The sequence below is a fragment of the Falco peregrinus genome, chromosome 5 (assembly GCF_023634155.1).
Source record: "Falco peregrinus isolate bFalPer1 chromosome 5, bFalPer1.pri, whole genome shotgun sequence".
In the NCBI taxonomy this organism is placed as follows: domain Eukaryota; kingdom Metazoa; phylum Chordata; class Aves; order Falconiformes; family Falconidae; genus Falco; species Falco peregrinus.
The window spans coordinates 49525698-49548736 of NC_073725.1; the positions used below are offsets into that span (position 1 = coordinate 49525698).

The window sequence follows — 23039 nt, forward strand, 5'->3', positions numbered from 1 at the left end:
GCTTGCTTGTCTTCTACAGTCTGGAATAAGGAAATAAGCTATTATCAGGCAACAATCACCTGAGTGTGCAGGTGAACTTAAGGCCTAAACTGGAACAAACTAAAGAACTCCTTAAGCAACTGCACCTGAGTGAGTAGAAGAGGTTCACAAAAAAATGAGAAACAGCAGCCTCAGCGCTGGAACAGAAGTTTTGAAGCCATGATAAAATTGCTCGATCATCCTAAGAAAAAAGTTACCATTACTGGGCTAAGGCTAAATAGCTTTAGGGACTTCACCAGGTATCCACAGCTTTTTTTCAGCTAAGCCAACTTCTTTCACCACCATACCTGTGTCTGCAATTTTGGGGACAGGAGAAGCCTTTTGCCCTCTAGAATCTGTCTCATCTGTCAGTGCCATATGCTTGAATGAAGATTTTTAAAAGAGGAAGCAATAGAGAGAACTAACATTTCCTTTTGATATCCCACCATTTTTCAAAGAATACTTAAGAAAAAAATGTGACTTTCATGAGTAACTGCTCCATTAAGATTCAAGGAAGGACTATCAATATGAAAGTACAGACTTTAACATTTGTGCCACACCACGGTACCAAAGAAGGTCTTACTATATATGACATATATAATACAACTTCATACATTGAAAGCTTGGAATGAAACTATACAGTGATTACGTCATAAAGGAGCCACTGCCAGAGAAATAAGCAGGAAGATTTTAGCCTGATACCATAATATTTTGAACCCAAGTTGCAAATACAAAACAAAAATAACAAACAACTCCTCAGACTGGCTGAATCCTTTGTTCCACAAAGCCCTTTAGAGTACAGAAACATTACATGTACAGCGACCGTCCCCAATCAAATATAAGCTATTATAAAAAAGTAAAATTCGCACTGAAATTGTGTTGAACATTCAGTATCTAAATGTAACAAACCATCACAATTCGCTAATACATCCACGAGACAGCATAAAAATGCATAAAAATCTAAAATGCAGCATTTAAAAATTCCAACTGAGAACACAATCACTTCCTAATTGCAATAACTTCCATTTGATCTTGATACACTCTAAATTAACAGCTTCACTATGTCAATCAAACACCTCAATACTATTTTCATGATTAGTTGATCTGTGGGAGAAATTTATTCCTTCATACACTTTGACAGGCCAGCAGTAAACACGCAAGCAAAATTATGTACTGTGAACCCTGAACAACAAAATTCAACTCCCTTAAGATTTTTCACATAGTATGTCCAAAACAATTAACAGCAAAACAATATTCCATTCAGACAGATTCTGATGAGGAAAAGGTCATCTGAAATGACTTCAGTTGGATGAATGAAGCTGCTCAAGTATGTAATTTGTAATAAAATTTCGATTGGTGATAAAATATGTAGTTGACTATTTTTTGCTTCAAATTCATACTTAGCATCAGTTTATGCTAAATGACATTTGAGGTAAGTTTTAAACTTTTTAAATACAAGATAAATATATTTTAAATTTAAACCTCCTAACTTATGGCAGTGGTTTGATATATAGAGATTAAAAAAATTGTAACAAATGGGGGAAATTTTTTTCTTCTACATAACATCAGTTTCTGATCCAATCAGAAAACCTGATTTACTTTTACAAACGACATTAAAATGGACCTTGACACTAAGAGTGCAGTGTTTATCTCATCATATTAGTGACAGCATCTCCTTATCACGTTTTAAATACTATGAAGAAATTTCTTGCTTGGGACTTCTTCCCTTTATAAAAATCTCATCAAAGTTGTGAGTAAGCAGCATGAGATGGGTGAAAAAAGAAACCGAACAGCAAAGAAAAACCTCCTCCCACCTAGTGGGGGAAGCAATTTTCAATCAAGCTGGGACAAGTTTCCGAAGTGGCTCACTGCAGCTACAAATCTGGCTGCATTCTCTCCAGTGAAGTTCATTCTTTTGCAAGCTTAGACATGCTGTCTTCTCAGCAGCTATTAAGTCACTGAAACTTGTCTGCAAGTTACTTTGTGATTATGTAGAGATAAAAGAACTAAGTTAATCATAGGACTTCCAGCAAAAATCCAATACACTCCTGTTTCCTTTCAGAGAAGCAATTAATAAAGCTCTGCATCGCCACTCTTAAAGGGTAACCTACATTTATGTATATGAAAGCATGTACATGAAAACATTTACAGGGCTCTTGTATGCACACACATATAAGGGTACATATAAAACCACACCCTTATATATATCACAATTAAATTCATATGATCAATTACGTAACTGTAGCGCAAACCCTACCCAACACCTCCAATGACCCCATCTACACTATTCACTTTACCTGCCCCCAAATCCTGTTGTACGCAGCCTTCTAACATCACAGCCCTAAGCCTGTTAGCCTCTGTTTAGTTATTATTTTTTTAACCTATCAACCTTTTGCCTCACAAATGCATCTTCTCTCTTTTGAATTTGTCTAGATGGAAAATCTCAAGTTCTTGAAAGATAAGTCCCATGGACATAAGAGCTCAGCAGGTCTAAGAAGTGTAAGTTGTAAAAGGACTGGACGTTGCAAAATCCCAGGTTTAGTCATTTGGTTTCAATAATGGGGAATTGCCAACCTAATACCACAGCCTTTTCCAGGACATTTTCAATCTTTAGAAGATTTTAATATAGTATCCATTATTTTATTCTTTCTCACAATGTACCTGTGACACTAAGAAATCATTGCTTCTATACACTGGGAAGCAAATAAAATTTGTCTCGGTTATTGTAATAAAGTAGAATTCTTATATATGCAGGAGAGAGATTTCACCTCGCTATTGTGCGAAGATATTTTTGACATCAGAGATGACTCGGATTGTTTTGTCCTTCAAGTTAGGTTGGCAACATTGCTGTCACATCAGGCCACCTTCTAAACTGAGATGCGTAAAAAGATGATGACTCAGTTTTACCACATGCCATCACACATACAAATGTAGAACACAAACTGAACAGCTCTAAGGAACCAAAACAGCTTCCTTCGTCAATAACTGTTTCGTGGGGGGTGATGTTTAGTATTTATAAAAATGTAGATTTATTACTGCTGGAGGTACTGAAAACAGAGCAATGTAGGTGGCCTAAAACGTACCTCTCTAACTTCAGTTGAGGCCTCTCCTCGGGAGGAATAACTGAGAGCTGATGCATCCTGCTGTGGGTGGACATTAAAGATAAATACAACTACAGAATCCCAGATTTAAAACTGGACCTCCAGCAGAGAAAAGCCTGCCTACTGATCCAGTAGTGACATGCACACTCCAACACAGCTTCCTCCTGAAATACAAGGCCTTTTATCTTTTATTTGTTTGGTTGCTCTTTTCAAATCAAACAATCGTGTTGCGTTACAAGTTATAGGGGCCTGAAGTGTCTGCTTTCCTAGTTATACAATGATATAGGACTTAAGCCAACTAAACAACTAACATTGTTACACTTGCTTTCTTTTCCTTAACTCTTCCTAGGTTAAGTATTCTAATCTCTCTCTATGTTAGATAAACACTAATGAATCTTATTTGCACATCTACACTGTGACTCGTTACTCATATTAGCTAAGTTAATATGTCACATCTGGCAAAGACTGCACTCCTTCAAATCAAACAGCAGCTGCTAAATATCAAAAACTACATCTGAATTCTGAGATTTTATAGGAAATGTGGTCTGCTTTAATTCTAATCCCACCAAGGAAAAGTTTTTTGCATATCATATGTGGATTAACTTGGGTACATATTTATATGCAGAAATGCTAGCCCATGAAAATACTGCAAAACAGGCTTGTTACATCTCCAGTTATGCCCATTTTAAGAATATAATTTAATATCAAAAAACATGTTCCACATTCAAAAATGTCTTCAATTTAATGTTTGTGATGGATTAAAAAATGGTATAGGAAAAAATTAAATGTTTTCCAAAGCACAGAAATTCTAGCATGCGATTTTCATTTAGTATGAAAATCAAAGCGTAGCAAAAGCCCATGTTTAAGTACATCCACATGTTTGTTATTTTTCCCTATAAGAAGGCCATTGCTATCTATGCTAACATTATTCTCCTTAATGCTAACACTCCGATCTGGGCTGTCATAGAAACTGGTTTAAGCAGCTGAGATTCTACATTTCAAATCAACTGATCAGACCGCTAAAAATACTTTGTTGGTTACGCATCTCAGAACTTCACACAGGGACTAGTCTGTTGCCGTTACCATAATGACTGTACTTTATTCAGGCCAACAATATCCTGCTTCAAACTGTTGTTCCTACTATAGCTTCAAGCTCCCACTGTATGTTCTGAAACAAATATGTGATTGCATTGCTAACTCCATTTCTTCACAAGATGCTTATCCTAGAGAAGTGAAAACCAAGGGATTAGATATACAGCAGGTGTCTGCTCTGCCAAAGAAATGTGTAAAGCTACAGCTCTCTGCATTATCTCTTGTACAAGAAAACCTTCAATGCCCAACTCAATAATGACACAGCTCCCTAAAAATCTTTATACTTCTTTCACTGGCCTATTGGATGTGCAAGACCTGAAAGACCAAAGAAACAGATAGAGAGTGTCTGGGGAAGTCAGACAGGAAAACAAAGTTGAAAGGAAATTAATGTCTTTGTAGAAGTCCATGGCAAGAAACAGGTTCCACAGGAGGCAATGCCCGCACGGGCCACTGGGACTGACCTGTGTCTTACTCCTACTTCTGCAGATATTCACGCAACCATGGCAAACCACATCATCTCACTATTTTCCCTGGATTTATTAGAAAGGAAGAATCGACACCAAGAGTCTAAAGCCAACAGTGCAGTAAAACAAGCTTTGCACTCAGAGGTTAAACAGAGGTTTAAATAGGAATTTTAAGCAACAATGTGAACTTTGCCCTCACCCAAATTAGGACAAGCATTTGAAAGAACCTGATGACCCTATTGCCTGTGCTGGCAGTTAACTAACTAAAGGATCTGGCAAGCCCCTTTCAGTCTCATAGTGTATATCTGTCGTTTGAATTGTAAATGCCTTACGTAGTTGACTCCTATTATCCAAAACAACATAACGTCAGTATGTAGGAAATACCATAATAATGGTGAATAATGAAGCACACACCAGTGTGGCCTCAGGATGACTCTGCAACAGTGGCACTGAGGCAGCCCTGTTACAGAACCTTGGTGGAGGAACACATGCATTGCCTTCCATGAAACTGGCAACTGGTCAGCAAGCGTGATCACTGCAAACTGAGAAAACAGCTAAAGCTGCCCTGCAGTCCTGCATGGATCCAGCTTGGGAGTGCCACGCTGCAGCCCAGGTAAATCACCTGCAGACAACAGTCAGAACTATGAGCTTGAGCATCAGTCCCAAGCACACCCTTACACAGAAGTTTATGTGGATTGTCATTGAAAATTCCAGGAAATTCAGAGTACTCAAAGAGCATTCATAAATACAGTCACTCAACTGTTACATTAATTATTCACTAGGAATTCATGTCCCAGCTCTACTCTTTAATGCCCAGAATATGCTATTCCATACTAGAGTACCTCCTATGGTAGAAAACTAAGTACAGCAGTATCCTGCAGAAGATCACACATTCATTACGTCTTTCTTTCATACAGGCAGTGATCTACTATTTCTTACATCACAACTTTATTAAAAATATAATCTGAAACCACTCAAAATAGCACTAAAAAAGGCTTTTAAAACATTGTAATCACCTTGTGCCTCACACAATTAGCAGATAAAAATATAAAAAAAACAATCAGCACAGGTTATTTGCAGTATTCCTAAACACCATGGAGGAAATAACAGCATTCATTTAGTCAGACCTCTCCTCCTGCAAGAAAATAATTCTGTATCTAATGACATCACTGCTGTTGATGTAGGCTCATATTAGTCAGTGTATGATCTTGGCTCAATTTTTAGACACTTGGATCACCTAGTGCAGCAATGGAAACTGATGAAGCTCTAAACTGTTCTCCAAAGAAGGTTCTATGTGAAGGAAGAGTTGCATCAACTGAATGATACAAAACTGCTATAAAAGCTGAAGTTCTATGTAAGTGCTAAATATGAATCGGTGGAGCTTAACTTACAGCTTTTGAAATATAGCTATGGATACACACCCAGTGAATATGTATCCTGAAGTAATACAAACAGCTTTCCACCAAAAGTTAGAAACAAACATATGTGCTCAAAACACCAATATCTTAAAGCTAAACACTGGCAATGTTTATTTCCCCAAGATTAAGCTCTAAGAATTTTCCATCCGTTAATCAATACAAATGATGTCTTTCTAGGCATTTGCTAGTATATCTCTCATATTCACAACAGAAAAAGTTGCAAACAAAATATGTATAAACATAACTATGTGCTAGTTCTTACAAAATGCCTCTGACCACAGTTGTATCACCCTATTCCAAAAGCTTATGAATTCTTGCATAAAAGGTGCATTTGAAACCAAAAATGCTGATAGGTTTAGCCATGAAAATACCCTTCGATTCTGAAAAAAGACGGTGATCAAAATGAAATTTATATAACAACAGGAGCATCAGATGTTCAAGTTCAGAAGAAAATAAAAAGCAATCCCATTTGCAATTTCCATCAGAGCTGCTAAACATTTATATATTGTTCCAACACACCAACCGCTCCTGTTATGTCACTGTTACGAATCCTGCACTCACTAAAATTCATAACATTCTGCTCACTTACAACAATTTGACAGAAAAACAAATGAGAATCGAAAACTGAAGCTTTCCCATGCTGCTGAGTGAAACAATCATTAAATGAAATCCTGAATCTTAACTTTGAATCTCTTTTTACCAATAGACAACACCACCTCAAAAACACTTACTTATACAATAATTATTATTTTTCTAGTATTATGCTTACATGAAAGTTAACTTGCAGGTTGTGAAATCATAAAATAAGCAGTGAATGACAATTGTAAAAGCAAACTACTACTGAAACACTACTGATTTTCAAAGAGTATGAGGAAAAATTAATTGGCAGATGTTTTACATAGCATAATTAACAGTTCATTTCAATGCTCCGTAACAAGATTAAGATAATTATGCTTAAAAAAAGAAATGTAATAATGATAAATTACTAGTTTTCCTATTACGGTCAATCTCCTACATTCCAAATAATCACCACATTTAGAAATAGGTGCATCTGTTCCATGTTGTCATCAGATATACAAATGGCACAAACTCATGGCTGTGTGAAACAATCTTTCAACCAAGATACAGGAGATTTCCTTGCTTCAGAAGTAGAGTGCCTGTTCCATTTGTCAGCAAAACAGAAGGTAAAAACAGCACTATTGTTTTCACCAGGGCACAGTTACTGGATAGAAGCTGAAGTTGCATTAGCAATTTACATTTCTTATGGATAACTGGAAAGCAAAGCTTAAATTCTGAGAGCTTAGCAAGTTACAAAAACTACTCCTATGACAGTTCAAGAATGAGAAGATGGGAATCTGTATTTTGTGACGGTGTGCAAAATATGAAGTCATATGCTCTCCTACATGGGTAAGATTTCAGGCCACAAATAAATGAAGAAAAAAATAATTTTCAAGGTTTTCTTCATTACATCTATGAAGACTCTAGCTACAGCATCCAAGTGCCACAATATTAGTGTAAACCATTTCAAATTACCAGTTATATGAATGTAACCCCTGAGTGTTAATAATGTGCTGATAAATTGGGCTTTTTATTTTGGGGTCTACATAGACATTTTATTTCAGGCCTTCCGTTTTCAAGGTTTTGGTTTTTTTCTTTTTTAATTTCAAAGGTGCATTTTTCTTCTATTTCCCCACAAAGACATAACAACAAAAAACAACCGCAAACATTCTGTCTTTAAACTAAAAACAGACTTAGTATTTTACCTCTCTCTCATTTCTATAGCTTCCCTGCTTTCATCATGCTTTTTTTTGTTGTTGTTGGGTTTGGGGTTTTTTTTGCTTTGCATTCTACTATCAAGTCCTTGACACTTGGAGACTAAAACCTCACAACTAACAGCACAATGATCAGAGCAGGCACAGAAATAGAAATTGCAAGATTAGAAATCTTAAAGACCTGAAAAGTAGACAGAGGAGGAATAAATAGGGATTGAGGCAGAACCAAGAATAAAGGAAAGCAATGAAAAATAGTTTCAAAAATAATATGTAAAAAAAAGAAAGCATGTGACTGTATTATTAATGTACAGCTGAGGAAAATTAGTTCTGTAGAATTGGAGTATAACACTTACCCAAAGCAAGGCAGATTGGAAGAAGAGAGGTAAGTGCAAAAGCATTGTGCATTACAAATACCCGCTCATACCTTTCACGTTTAGTCCATTTTTTACTTCCACCCGGGAGTAAGCAAATTTAAAGAGATCTATTGTTCCTACTATTGATCACTATTGATCTGAGCCTTCAAATAAGTAACAGAAAAATCCCACCCCATAATGAAAAAAACAAGCCATTAAGCAAAACACATTTTGACCAGCTTTCTAGCTTCATTCCCTCACTAACCAAGTAACTCTCCACACGTTTCCCAGTTCAGTTCCTTATTTCCAAGGCTTGCTAGGTCTTTCTGGGTGGTTTCTCAGAAATCCCTAGCTACTCATATGCTTCCTGTCTGTCTTCCATAATCCCCTGGTTAACAAGCAATTTTTAGCCCACATCCACAGAGAACAAATGAGAGATACTTATTTTCTTTTGGTCTTTCCTTAGATGAAGTCAGGGTGTTGGTCTCAAAAGAGGCAGAGAAAGCATTTACCATGGAATTGAATTCAAAACACTAACTTTGCAACAGATGAGCAACTGATTTATATTAACACCTTGTAGGTGATCTGACTAATCTTAATGCAGTTTTGGGGCAGAATTTCAACTCCTAAAACCAGGGCACTTTTATAAGGCTGCACCCACAAATTATTCTCAATTGTATTCAATTACAGGCAGAAATACGGTCCTGGGTTTTTATCTTTGATCTCCTTATGTATCAGCAGTACATGGTAAGAAACTATGAAGATAAAACCATACATATACTAATGAGATGTACTAAAAAGATACTGCAAGGCATGTCTGAAACAATGATACACCCACAATTTTGCAGAGCCCTTATGCAGATGACTTTCAAGCTAGAAGGACATCAAAAGCCAGAGGGATAAAAGTGAATATTGCTACATTCAACCCAAAAGCCCATTTTTACAGTTACATTCCATTGGCCAGAAAAAATAATAGTATCAACCAATGTACCCTTGACTATCTCACTGAGATGGCTCTTACATCTCTTTACCTAGTCTTGACTTTCTTTTTATCCCAGACACTACCTCACCATTGCTTGTAAGGCATTCTGAATTGCCTAGAGAAACCTTTTCTGTTTTTCAACAGCCTAGCTGATTTCAAATCCCTGCACAAATGCTCTTAAATTCTCCATAATCTAAGTTACTATTTAATTTTGAAATAGATACCTAATTGAATGGAGTTTCTTGAAATATGTTTTTAACTAAGATACACTATACCCTTAAGGTAATATATTCTTGTTATACCTCTGTTAATATTTCATAAAATCTTTTATTTTAGAAAAACTTTTAACAGATACTAGTATAATGTGTATTAAGACTGATCCTGTTCTACTGACTAAAATGAGGTGTGTAAACAGTATACAACCTCAATACACAGCCTCACTGACAGATCACATACATACCTGTTACAGCCCTCAAAGGGTTAAATCTTTTCTTTTAAGAACTAAAGAAACTAAATAGTTTCTTAAAAATAACTAACAAACAGCGGTTTGCTATGAGGATACAATTGAGCCTTAAATCCAAACTGCCTAATCGCTGTGTTTGTATCTCAGGATTCAGTCACACAATAATGATTTAAACAGTTTCAACAAGTGACCCAAGTTAACAGTCTACTCTTATCATTCCAACTTTAGGCCTTTGGCTAATGTAATTTCAAATAGCACTTGAACATACATAAGAACTGATTTGTACACAATATTCAAACAGTATTTGAAATTACATTAAAAAACGCATTTAAAATGTAAAGCTAGACAGAGCCATCTACAGTGTATAAGGTGAAAGGAGGATCTGTGAAACTTTGATGAAGTGCCATATCAATTTAAAAACATTTGGGAGTCTTCCAGTATGGAAAAGACAAAGCTCTTACCGTTTCCTTTGGAATTTGTGACTGGCTTTGTTCTGCATTCTAAAGGAAGTAAAAAAAATACATAAGAACACAACTACATACGACATATACTATCTATCAGCAGGGGGATGAAACAAAGAGCTCTAATTCTGACGTGAAGTGGGTAATGGAAAAATGAAGGGTGTTTGCCACACCCTTGATTCAAATTTGTCTAAACAAGCACTAAATGAGAGGTGAACAAAAATAACCTCCAGTGATCTTAGGCCAGTGACTTTATCTGGTTGTGAGGTAGGTGGCTATCTAGCCAATGAAGAATCTCAGCTGCTTGTACCATTTTCTGGCTGGTGGAACACTCTCATTCAGGGATGTTCTTCCCTGGCCTTTTCCTTCTGCTTTGAAATTTTTGAAGAATGACCTCAGCAGCCCAGATTAACCCTTCCAAATATTTTAAACAAGTACCTAATTTTTAAAACATCCATTCTCACTTTAACAGGGGATTCCCCTTTGAGTGCATTTGGATGAACCAGAACTACAGCACTGTATAACCCAGGACAGGAGAGTGCTTTCAGTCCACCACAGATAGGACCCTCCAGTACCTTGCATTTCTCACCTGTGTCTTAGGGCACATAAGGCAAACATACCTCACTGGAAAACCTTTCTGCATCCCGCTACCAATTCTGGAAACGCACATAAGGAACCATTGCTCTTCCAAGCCCATGTCCACCCATATGAAAACCCCTTTGAGCACCCAGGAGCCACCTTGTTCCTGGCTGGATCATCATTGTTAGGCTAACTAGATATTTCTTTCCATTCAGCTGGGCCAAAATGAAATTCTAGGGTTTACTGGACTTTTTTGTTTTGGGCTGTTCTGCAGGAGACTCAAATGATTAAGCAGAAAAACATAGTAGTGGTGTAGTAACACAAACACCTAGTTAGCTATAAGCTGCAGCCAACAACCCTTAAGAAAAAGAAATGATGAAGGAGACAGCTACCGGGAACATAGAAAGGACCAACATATATCCATGGGTGTATGTATTAACTTGTAGGGTATTGGAGACTAACTCTGCCAGCCAGTCTCTGCTGATATTGAGAATATAGCTCAACAGCTAAATAAACCAAGTCAATCCTTCTGTGGATTCACATAGTCAGTAGCAGGCTCTAAGAAAATCCTTCGCAGCAAGTTATGTTTGGGTGTGGGAGGTAACCACAGTGTTACAGGAGCTCTACTTAACCAGGGTAATCCTCATCCCTCTCATAAAGGGAGGAGGCAGGGAAAGAAGATTTTTAAGAGACAAATCTGCCTCACATTGATGCGGACAAGCCATAGTGTACCACCTATCTGGCACTAGGTAACTCTGGAAGCAAAAAAATGCCTGGTATCCTGAAGAAGCATAATCATTCTTCCAGACCTCGCTGGTTAGAAAAGTTGACTCCTGTCAGTTAGATTTTTATTCCCTGCTTTGTTTCATTCATTTCTACCATGATCTGCTGCACTGGGTGGTGGTTCTCCATCAAACACACCTCCCCTAACCTGACCACACAAGCTACAAAGATCCCATTTTAGATACAACTACACATTTTTGTAGGTCTTTTCCAGACCATAACGGCAACAAACATCAAAGACACTAAACTCCACAACTCTCCTGAAAGCTTATTATCCTCATTTTACTTATAAAGAAAGCCAATGATAAGTAATTTTTCAAAAGTCATTCAACGAGCCTAACCTAAAACATAAAATCTAAACGCCATTTTTATTGGGATTAGTCTCTGTACAAATGTTGGTAAAATAAGATCGTTTTAATGCTGAGTGCTCCTCAGCAAGTAACAGTAAGTCCTACCCTTTATGAGGTGGATAATATCAAATAACATGATTTTATGCATATGGTTTCCGAAACAGAATCAGTTAATATTTAAAGCATACAAATGTGGAAAATATGACAGAAATAGGGGAAGGATGCAAAGACAAATTGTTCATAAGTGGCCAAAGAAGGTTTGCATGTGAAAAAGATGAACTGACATGGTTTCAGATCGTTCCCATCCCTCCTTCAATATTCATTTTGCTTGGGGGTTGGTTTGTTGGGGTCTTTTTGGTAAATAAAGCTAGTAAAAGTCAAGGAGAGAAGCTGGTTGAAAATTACTTTTTTTTTTTTTCCTTTTAGGATTATTTCTTACCAGAGAAGAAAGAACAGCCCTTATGATGAGTTTTAGTTCAACAACTTCCCCAGCAATTCTGCTCCTGCTCTTTGACAGCTGTCAACAGAGCACACCTAACAGTTCTTCATGTCAAAATGGAAACAAACAAATCCTTATGCAACAGAGGATCATCACGCATACGTACTGTCAGATCCTCACAATATCACTTGTTCAACTGGAGCTACAGAAATGTACAGAAACGTACATCAGTTCAGATCTGATCTCTGACTGCACAGCACAGAGCCCACCTACTACCTGACAGCCATGCTTAGATCTAGCTTCTCTACGCTCGTGCTTGCCAAAATACCTGAGAGAGTATCGCCTGAGCAGCAGCAGGGAGGCTACTGAGGTTGAACTCAATTAAAGGGGCTGATTTGCTGTTATTTTTAAAACTATATCAAGTATTACTATGAAATCTCTGCATTACTCACATACCTTTGTTTATAATTAAACAAAATATTGAGTTAAATTATGCATTAAAACTTCCTCATTTTACTATAGAAATAATATAGACAAAATTAAGACATTTTCTTACTTCTAAGTTTATTTGAAAAATTTTAAAAGCATTTTCATTCACCTTTATGTAAGATAGCAATACTGTGAAAATTACATCATAGGAACTTATAAACAGATTGCTTTCACAGTTCCATAATAAGGTAGGGCATAATATGCTTTCCAATTGTTCATTTCTCTTCATTTTAAGACAAGTTTCACTTCAGCACCTGAAGTCATGTTCCAAGAATATTAAGGTAAATGTACGGTTCATTTACAACCTTGCCTGCCACTTTGACTTCCTAGGTTTTACTGTAGTTTTGAAAAGTAAAAGGCCAATGTTAACTGTCTTGAAATGGCCAAACAAAAATTCATTCTCTTTGCAGTCAAAATAACAAATCCAACAGAAAAATGAAGCAATCAATTCATCATACTTATATTTGTCAACTTGTATATGTCTATCTTTGTATGATAATGCAGCCAAATAAGTTATTTTTAGACCTATAGCTATGATAATACAAATAATAAATAACTTCAGCAGTTTAATTGAATACAGAACAAAGTAAGACTGCTACATTCACAGTCTACCTTTTCATAACAGAAATTATCTTGAATAATTATCAGAGAAATATCTGTATACACTATGCAAGCGGAGCAGGTACAGTATGAAACAGCATTTTATTTCCATTTCATGTAAATTCCTCAGAAACATTTTCTCAATTGCCCTGCTAAATTAATAACTGCAGGGTTTCCATTCCACAGAGATTGCACTTATATTCAAAAGAGGCTACTAGTTCTTATATATTCCACTTTTTGATAGAAAGATATTTCCATATCCTGTTTTGGAGTAATATTATATGCTCTAAAACATTTTAGTGAGCAGGTAGTGGGACAAATGGCAGGCTTTCAAACATAGATTTGTCCATACGAAAGATATGAAGTAATCTACTTGTCTGCATGCATCCGAATAAAGTCCATCCGATAGCTTCTTCTACAATAAACATTTTCACTCAAAATATAACTCTCACTTATACATTATCAACAAATATTTAATTCCAATAGCAAATCTTAAAGAGAATAAAAAACATCCATGTAAAATTGTTTTAAATAAAGCAAAATAGTTTGTTTTTTCTTTTCTTTTTCTTATATTCAGTTCTGGCCATGCATGTTTACTAGCAGATGACAAGATCAAATCATTTGCTCATACTCATCTAAATCTCTTAGCTGCTCTCTATTTTACGCACCAGTTCCCTTGGATGGAATGTTTCTTCTTGTCGAAAAATCAGAAGGCCAACGGTCCCTCCCATCTTGGTGCTTCGCAGCAAGGACACAACTTCTTCTTGAGTTTTGCCTGTTAAGTCAACTCCATTTACCTGTGACAAAGGAAGTATTAGAAATTGATAAGACTCCAAAACTGGAAAAACAGCACAAATTTATACTGAAAAATCACATTAAGCACATGGGACAGTATTAAAAAAAAACTCACTGAAGCAATCTGCTTATTGGCTCAATAGAGCTTCTACTTGGTAGAACTAATTAAACATGCAATCTTTACCTATAAATAACAAGCAAGACAGCTAAATTTCCCTCCTTTTTAGCAGCAACGGTATACTCCAATATAATCTAAAGACAACTAAACCCATCTACCAGTATTTTTTAGATTTTTCTGCATTAAAATCCTTTGCTAAAATCAATGCATGATCCAAAACTGGTCCTGTTTCCACATGCCTTGGTGTTATACATATCTTCCAAATATATCTTGCACAACAAATTGTGTCAGAAGTGGAAAGTACTTTTTTTTCCCCCAAATAACATTGGGGTAGCTACTCTTTACTTTGACTTTGTTCAGTAGTCCAAGTCCTTGGCCTCCAGATACCACTTAACAGGACAGACAGGTATGGAAAACATACAGGTAAAATTCCCACTGTATGAACTAACTTGAGTAAGGGGGAAGCCACAGAAAGATAGTGTATTCTCAGGCTTGACCTTCAGAAACATTCCTGAAATGCAAGGCAAATCAACTAACGGCATTGAACAAAGGAGCATGCTGCTCAGAAGAAGTCAGCAAACCTCTTTTTCCTTCCCCTCATAAAAGATCACAGCTCACACTGTTGAGATACCATAGCTGTAATATTAAATTCTTCTCAGTCCCCTTCTACCCAAGTCATCTGGGTTACCTTGAATTACAGTAATTACAGAGGCCTATCCCTCCAGCAACAATTCAAGCTGACTTTGCTAGTTTTGCAGTAAAGTGAAGTTAGGGCACTGAGAAGAAGTTACAGTCTCAGCTATACCTCCAGTGTCATTTGGCTTAAGGACAGTAATGAAGAGCTGTGGGTGATAACGTCTCATATCACTCCAGCTAGATTTGCAGCAAGATCTCTGCTGTGCATCTATCTAAGGAAAATTTAACTCCCTTGAGGACATCCTTCAGGAGGGATGTGGCCTTGATTCTCTGCAGCACTATTCTCCTCTTATATTGTCGCTTCCAGTTAATTCACTAAACTTTTCCAGCCTATTGTCTTCCGTGCTTGGCAACACCTTCAATAATCTCTGGTCTGTCACTCCACGCTGATTTAATGCCACTTATTAGGTAACAATGGCTCTCCTTCAACTTATTCCTAAACAGCAATGCAAGACTATGCCACTATATTGACATAACGACATGCAAACTCATGTTTTTATAGTATGTCTGGGTCCAGCTCTTAAAATTGAAAATATGTAGCCCTTGATCTGTTACCTGGAAAAAAAAAAAAAAAAAAAAAAAAAAAAAAAAAAAAAAAAAGAAAAAAAAAAGCCAAAAAACCCCAAAGCTACAAAAAAAGGCAAAAAAGAAGAGGGAAACATTTTCCTATAAGATAAACCACTAAAAGCCTTTGGAAGTTAACTACTGCTTGAGTTCATTCAAAAACACAAACAACATGTAACACTTCATCACCTCAATTAATCGGTCTCCAGCTTTTAGTCTCCCATCTTGAATAGCTGCACCTCTCGGAAGGATGTTTTTCACATAAATTGGAGCAGAGCCACCAATTGGGACATCTCTTGAAGTAATGCTAAATCCCAAGCCTTCTGTACCTGCATAAAGAATGTAGAATATTAGTTTTTAAAATGCACATTTTATATTACATATTATTTCTATCCAACAGAATGTAGGTATACTTCAGTGATACAATCCATGAAAATACATATGCAAGATATAAGAATTACTGCGTAGCAAAAGAAGAAACAAAAGGCATATATAGGAACGCTATAGCTAAAGCACAGAGTCTGGCACAGGTGGCTCAGCAGCCCCTTCTTGCAACTTGCTGTTCTGATAATTTCCAAGTCATTGCCATATTTCCAACTTTCTATTTCAGATGAGATGAGTGACAAGGAATCAGAACAAAGTATATCTGATATCCTATGACTGTCTTCCCTCTTGTCAATTTGGATCTTGTCAATGATCCTTTCTTTCTCTTTTGCAACCCTATCAACAATGCCAGTCGGCAAACACTACTAGCCATGGGGCTTTGTCAGCTCACTTACGGACACCAACATGTGACAGACAGAACCAGAGCTCAGTGGTCTCATTTCTTCTGCTCTGAGGGACCTCGAGCTGTTTTCTGTCAACAGCCTCTCTGCCCCAGGGTTTCACCCCGGCTCTCACTGAGTTCCACCCCACCTTCTGCCACGCAGGCAGGGAGCAGAGCCAGGCTGCCACTTCTGAGGTCCTGCTGTGCTCCCAGGTGACTGACTACGGTTGGCTGACTGAGGCAAAACAGAGACATTTATGACGTGGAGAAATCCAGGGAAGGTCCAGGCAATATGACAAATGAGACTTGCCCTTACTTGAGAAATTATGCCCACAACTGGTTACTGAAGTGTACCTTAGGACCACACCTGGGGTTCACAAGCTGAAAGGACAAAAGAAGCCTTTCCTACTATGCAGAAAGTTCATTTGTGATCCTCTCTTTGATGCAATCTGTCCAGTGTTATCAACAACCTTTGAAACACCACATCAAAACCCACCCTCTCCCCACTACACTGCACATGACTCAGTATTGTACTGAAGATAGTCCAGCATGAAAACAGACAGCCATTCAGCAGAGAGAATCCCTGACAGACCATCAGCATCTACCACTTCCATTTGAAACATCTCAGAGGTTGTCAAGATATGCCTGCAGTTCAAATGCACTAGCTAGGCATATGCATGCCCAACCTACATTTAATCTGCCCTACTAAGGCAACATGCAGTTACAACTCTGCAATATCAGATATGGTCTCTGAAAGTTGCACAACATACTTTTTTGTATAAGATCAAAGGGAAAGACAGAAGCCAAACTTTTTGTGCAACAGTCCTCAGCCTGGGAAGCTGAACACAACCTACGTGAAAGACACAACTACAGAAACATTTGAGGTTTGTATTGCATTTGTCTGGCAAGGTTTTGGTAGTGGGGGAGCTACAGGGGCGACTTCTGTGAGAAGCTGCTAGAAGCTTTCTCCATGTCTGATGGAGCCAATGCCAGCCAGCTCCAAGATGGGGCCACCGCTGGCCAAGGCCAAGCCCATCAATGATGGTGGGAGCATCTCTGGAATAAAGTATTTAAGGAGGGGGAAAACCTGCTACACAACAGCACCTGCAGATGAGTGAGATTATGTGAGAGCAGCAGCCCTGCAGCCCCCCAGGTCGGTGCAGGAGGAGGCGGGGGGGCTCCAGCCACCAGAGCAGAGGTTCCCCGGCAGCCCCTGGTGAAGCCCACGGTGAGGCAGCTGTGCTCTCAGCCCAGGGAGCCCATGGTGGGGCAGGTCCCCACCTGCAGCCCCTGGAGGACCCCACGCCGGAGCAGGGGGATGCCCGGAGCAGGCTGTGATACCGTGGGAAGCCTGTGCTGGAGCAGGTTTGCTGGCAGGACCTGTGGCCCTGTGGAGAGAGAAGCCCACGCTGGGGCACGGCTGCTGGTGGGGCTTGTGACCCTGCAGGGACCCAGGCTGGAGCAGTGTATGAAGAACCGCAGCCTGTGGGAAGGACCCATGCTGGAGAAGTTCATGGGAAGGACCCCACGCTGGAGCAGGGGCAGAGTGTGAGGAGGAAGGAGCAGCAGAAACAACGTGTGATGAACTGACCACAACGCCCATTTTTCCCGTCCCCCGAGTTGCTCAAAAGGAGGAGGCAGAAAATTTCAGAGTAGAGATGAACCCAGAAAGAAGGGAGGGGTGGGGGGGAAGGTGTTGTAAGTTTTGGGTTTATTTCTCGTTATCCTACTCTGATTCAATTGGTAATAAATTAAACTAATTACCCCAAGTTGAGTCTGTGTTGCCCGTGACAGTAATTGCTGAGCAATCTCCCTGTCCTTACCTCGACCCATTATATTTCATTATATTTTCTCTCCTCTGTCCAGCTGAGGAAGTGAGTGATAGAGCAGATTGGTGGGCACCTGGTGTCCAGCCAAGGTCAACCCACCACAAGGTTAAAGCCTGAATTGATTTCTTGCTGTTCCCTGTGTTCATTTGCTAAGTCTGCTTTTTTATTGAGCAGGTTAATATTCACATGTGAAAGAGGAGTCCAATACAGTCACCAGTAGTCTACGTACAGATTTCTGATATCTGCACAATTACATCTGATTAAAGTTTAGTACAATATATTTTATTATCAAGATGGTAATGATGTTAAGAAGTAGACTGACACAGGTGACAGGGCTGGGGGTGACATAACCTCTAAAAATCTTCATCTTGAACATATCTAAGTCCTCTAGTATACACAGCAAGTGTACGCAGCTCAAACAGCTCAGGAAATTTGTATCAGTTCCTCTAGGCTAACTATCATGTGACAGCATCCCTTCCTTCAGCAGCATTCAAAATAGCTGAAAAACGGACATTTGAATTTGAAAGTCTTCATCCACTTTCAGGCTGATATAAAATTTATCAGTGCTATTACACAGAGATAAAAAAAATAGTAGTTCTTATAACACCCATTTTTTTACTTTGGAGACCTCATAATTTGAACAGTGCTTCAAACATTCATAAAGCTCTTTAACTCTTTGCAACATCATGTGAAGATGATCTGTATAAGTTTTTTTTAAGTCACATCTCAGCTTGTTATGGAATTTATCTTTTTCTTATTTTAAGGATCCATTTTGAATACTGCTCTTTGAGTACAGATTTTATCTGCTAAAATTTCTAAACTAGAAATCAGAACATGACTGCAGTCCCAGGACAATATTTCATTATTAATAAGCTTAATTCCCATAGCCTTATTATGGCATCATTACAGATGTCTGGTTCACACACTCCACTTAAAATCCCCATGGAAAAAACAGAAGTTGAAATGCATGCAGGATATAAATTTGGACTGTGGCATTTTCTGCTGTCAAATCTCCAGAAAGCCTTTACCAAAGCCAGCAGAATGCCACAAATCCATGCTCAGCCCAGATTTTAGCAGAAAAAAAAATTCTAATTACTTGCGGAAAGAAGGGGACTCAACTGAGCTATGTTTTGCTATGCTACCCTGTACAGCTTTGCATCAGGCAGCTTTTGGGTGTCATCTTCCTTTTACCTTTTCTCTACTTCAGTTTACTATCCACGCACTAAAGATAAATGCCCTTAGCTGTATAATACAGCTTCATAAACTCCTATGCTTACTATATAGTAAATTAGAAGTTAACAGGACAGGGAAATAAATGGATATATTTGACTGATGCCAAAAAAAAAAAAAGACTTCTGTGACTGGATTGATTTTAGTTGGGTTTTTGGTTTGTTTTTATGCACATAACTGATGTAGTTACCTCTATTCCATGCATTTCAGTTTTCCTGTTGATAGAAATGTATAAAAGATCTTAACATCTTCCTCCTGCCAAAATATTTTCAGTTCTTAGGTTATACAGTAATGCATTATAGTAATGAGGGAACTGTGCAAATACACTGTAGGCTTGTCTAGTATCTCTGATTTATACTAATAATATGGGAGAAATTGGACAACATACAGGCAGAATCAGAACATGAGTAGAAAACAGAAGGAATTTTCATCTTTTTGAAAACATGGGAGTCATCCTACTCAAAGCTAGGAGCTTTACTTTGCAAGGTCTAGATTATATTTGAGCTATGTTTAACTCAACCTCTTACAGTTTTTAAAGAGAGCAAGTGTAGAAAATGTCTTCCTCCCTCTGTAGCTGTCATTTCTGCCAACAACCAAATTACACTGAGTGATAATAACATTTAAAAATTACCAATTTGTGGAATTCAAATTCTTAGGCTTCTTTGATAAATCAGCAGCTTTCTCAACAAGCTAGAGCTGTCCTTCTTCTTCAATGTGTTGCTGAACACACCTTCTAAGGTCACATTACCCTCAAGAGCTCAGCAAGCTCTGAGCTGAAGATAAAGTAGTTTTAGGTCAATAAAAAGGGCAGTTACAATAGTAAAGGAACTACACTGTACAAACGGAAGAGGAACAGATTTGATGCTTCAGGTTTTTAGAAGAAAAAGTTTCTCGGAGCATTAAGGGGGGTGGGCACTTTCATGTAATTTAATTTTGTATATATGTGTGTATATATATAGATATAGATATATTCAAAATGAACATCATCTTATTTGGAATCAACCTGATCATAAACTAACAAGATATTAAAAAAATTATTAAATCTCACTAAAGGTGGTTAGGTTTTCTGCTATCTCCCAGAGAAGAAGCATTTAGTTTCTTACTAATGCTAGGATTATTGATTGTAGAAAGAGTGTGTCTAGCATAACATTTCTGTCTTTCTGAGGCTCTTCTGCACGAAAAAATTGTGTGCTCCTCATCCAACACCAATTACAGGTCTACATTTTCAGCAGGAAAAGGTGTTGCTGGATAGAAATACTGCCAGAACATGAGACAAAAAGAAAGCATCACCTCTGCACTGCTTCCAGTACTTTCATGTCCCTCTCAAAAGGATATTCGTTCAGAGACCCACTAAGGAACATCTGAAACCTACACTATCAACTTCTTAAGATACTTCTCTTAAGAGTTAGCTTCCCTTTCAGGACTGCAAGCAGAGGTAGAAGTCAGTCATGGTCTCCTTTCTCCTCTGTTTTAAGAAAATGCAGATGAGTTCTCAGGTACTTCAGTACAGATCTCCCTACTTTTAAAAAATAAAATTAAAATCTCACTTCTGAAACAATAGGAAATATTTGATAACCAGACAACTGGGCACTATATTTGTTAGTAATTATGCAAGACAAGCAAAGCACATTTCAAAATAACCTCAATATGGAAAACCCATGTGAGTGCACAGTCCTCAGATGAAATAAAGGATTGTTAAGGAAAAGTGCTGATTCCTCATGGAAGAAAAAGAACACAGCTCTCTCTTTCCTATAACAATAAGGGAAGTTGGTTACACTTTTAAATAATTTGTGACACAAACCCACAAAAATTACAAAATAAAGCATCCCCACCTAATGAAACTATTTTATTATAAAATGATCCAGAATAAGGAGAGAGATAACATTACAATAAAACTAAGCAAAAGGGCCAAGCACTCTCTGACAATAATCAGAGCAGACACTCTCCTTCCAAGCATTTTAAGCTCCTGCATTTTGACAGTAGAGTCTTTCCTGAGATCCACGGATGGATGGATGACTGCTGAAACAATTATCCTACTATATTATACTAGAAAGCACTTTTTATTAAGGACTGGACCTTATGCAAGAGCTGAACAGCAAGTATGTTCTCCTTATTGTCAGGAGCTTCACTAAATTAACCTATTTTAGATACTTCCTGAAAAGTTATTTTACTGCTCCTACTTTGAGCCTTATATTTTCCGAATTTGTGTATCTGTAGTCAAAGTAACTGTACATGCAAATGGCTGCTTAGAAAACTGACTGCTGAGCTGTCCATAAAATTTCTGCAGCCACATGTGCAATCAAATTAATTGCATGCCCATTTTTATGTAGTTGAGTGATTTGGAACAACTCTTTTTTTTTTCTCCAAGAAAAGCTCAGAACTCTCAAGAAGATCTTTGATCAACCTAATAGAAACATTCTTCCCTTTTTGCTACAGCCTGCTAATAAGTAGTGATCAGAAGTTTTTTTTTAAATGGAAAGATGAAACTTGATGCAGTTAATATTTCTTCAGTGGCTAACAATGCCCAAAATGATTTGCGTCACTTTTGAATCTCATTTCTCAAGGTCACTTAAGTAATTAGGAATCTACATGCTTCATTTCAAAAGTGACAACCACCCCTACTGCATCTGAAAAGGAATACTAAAATCGGTCTAAGAGAACATATAACTTCAAAAGAAATTTTAAATAAAAATTTAAAATGTCATTTCAAAGTCTGGCTCAAGATAATGTGTGGGAAAACAGGAGAGTATGATGAAAAATGTACGTAAATCTGTACACTTCAGATACATGATGCAAGATATCTTACAGAGAAGTTCAGGGCCCTGCCTTGGATGCTCGGCTATTTAAACCCAAGTAAAACAAGTAATCATTCATATATATATACACATATACATACATACATATATATACACACACACACATATACATACACACACACACACACACACACACATATATATATATATGCTTTACTCCACACCAAACTTGATGCAATTTTAAATTAGCGTACTCCCAAACTATCCGTGGCACCTTATTTGTGGCTGTAATGACTCTCTTATGACTTCTTGCAGAAAGCAAGTTGTGTGTGGCAGGGCTGGGTGTCACCACGCCATAACCCTGAACGCCCAGGCACCTGGTGGGACCTGCAGTTTTTAAGCTCGGCTCTGTATGTAAGACTGAGCATGATTAACCACAGAAGGGCCAGCAAGCCAAACAGGAATCCAACAAGAAACTCTGAAGAGCAATGAGTCTCATAATCCTCCTCACATCTACAATTTAACCATTTCTGTCCGTTGCACTGCACAAAGGTGCCTCCTTCCTCTCAGGAGTCACCATCTCCTCGAGCACGGCTGCTACAACATTCCTGTGATGGACTCGGTGATTCCTATAGCATTCCTCCAGTCAGGTATCCTGCACTTGTGTCACTGCTTTCTTTCTCTTGAAGCTATAGTATTTTGCAAGATTTATTACTATTTCTCTGGGCCAAAAAGGGAGAGATGATCGCAACTCCCATGGACAGTAGTTAAGTTGCCCTCTCCAAGCGAGGAGATGTGGACTGAAACCCTGATACACTGAACGCTTCAGACAAAAACCAGGAAAATATTTGGTGGAAGCAGGACTGACAAAAAACAAGAGCTCAGTTTTGAAATTTTACGTCAACTACTATATATTTAATT

At 37.9% G+C, this 23039-nt stretch overlaps 1 protein-coding gene across 19 annotated transcripts in view; it reads right to left on the reverse strand.

Moving 5' to 3' along the window:
- The window catches only part of PARD3 (par-3 family cell polarity regulator), a 458092-nt gene that overhangs the window by 182953 nt on the left and 252100 nt on the right, over window positions 1–23039 (reverse strand). For 12 of the 19 annotated variants that reach the window (XM_055804333.1, XM_055804330.1, XM_027781619.2 and 9 more), the window contains 3 exons: window positions 15727–15866; window positions 14033–14161; window positions 10125–10163 (listed from right to left, as the gene is read on the reverse strand). In XM_055804333.1, coding sequence (XP_055660308.1) covers window positions 10125–10163; window positions 14033–14161; window positions 15727–15866 — 308 coding nt within the window. The remainder of the gene's footprint in view (window positions 1–10124; window positions 10164–14032; window positions 14162–15726; window positions 15867–23039) is intronic. The other 7 variants (XM_027781621.2, XM_027781620.2, XM_055804329.1 and 4 more) reach the window with 1 other exon arrangement.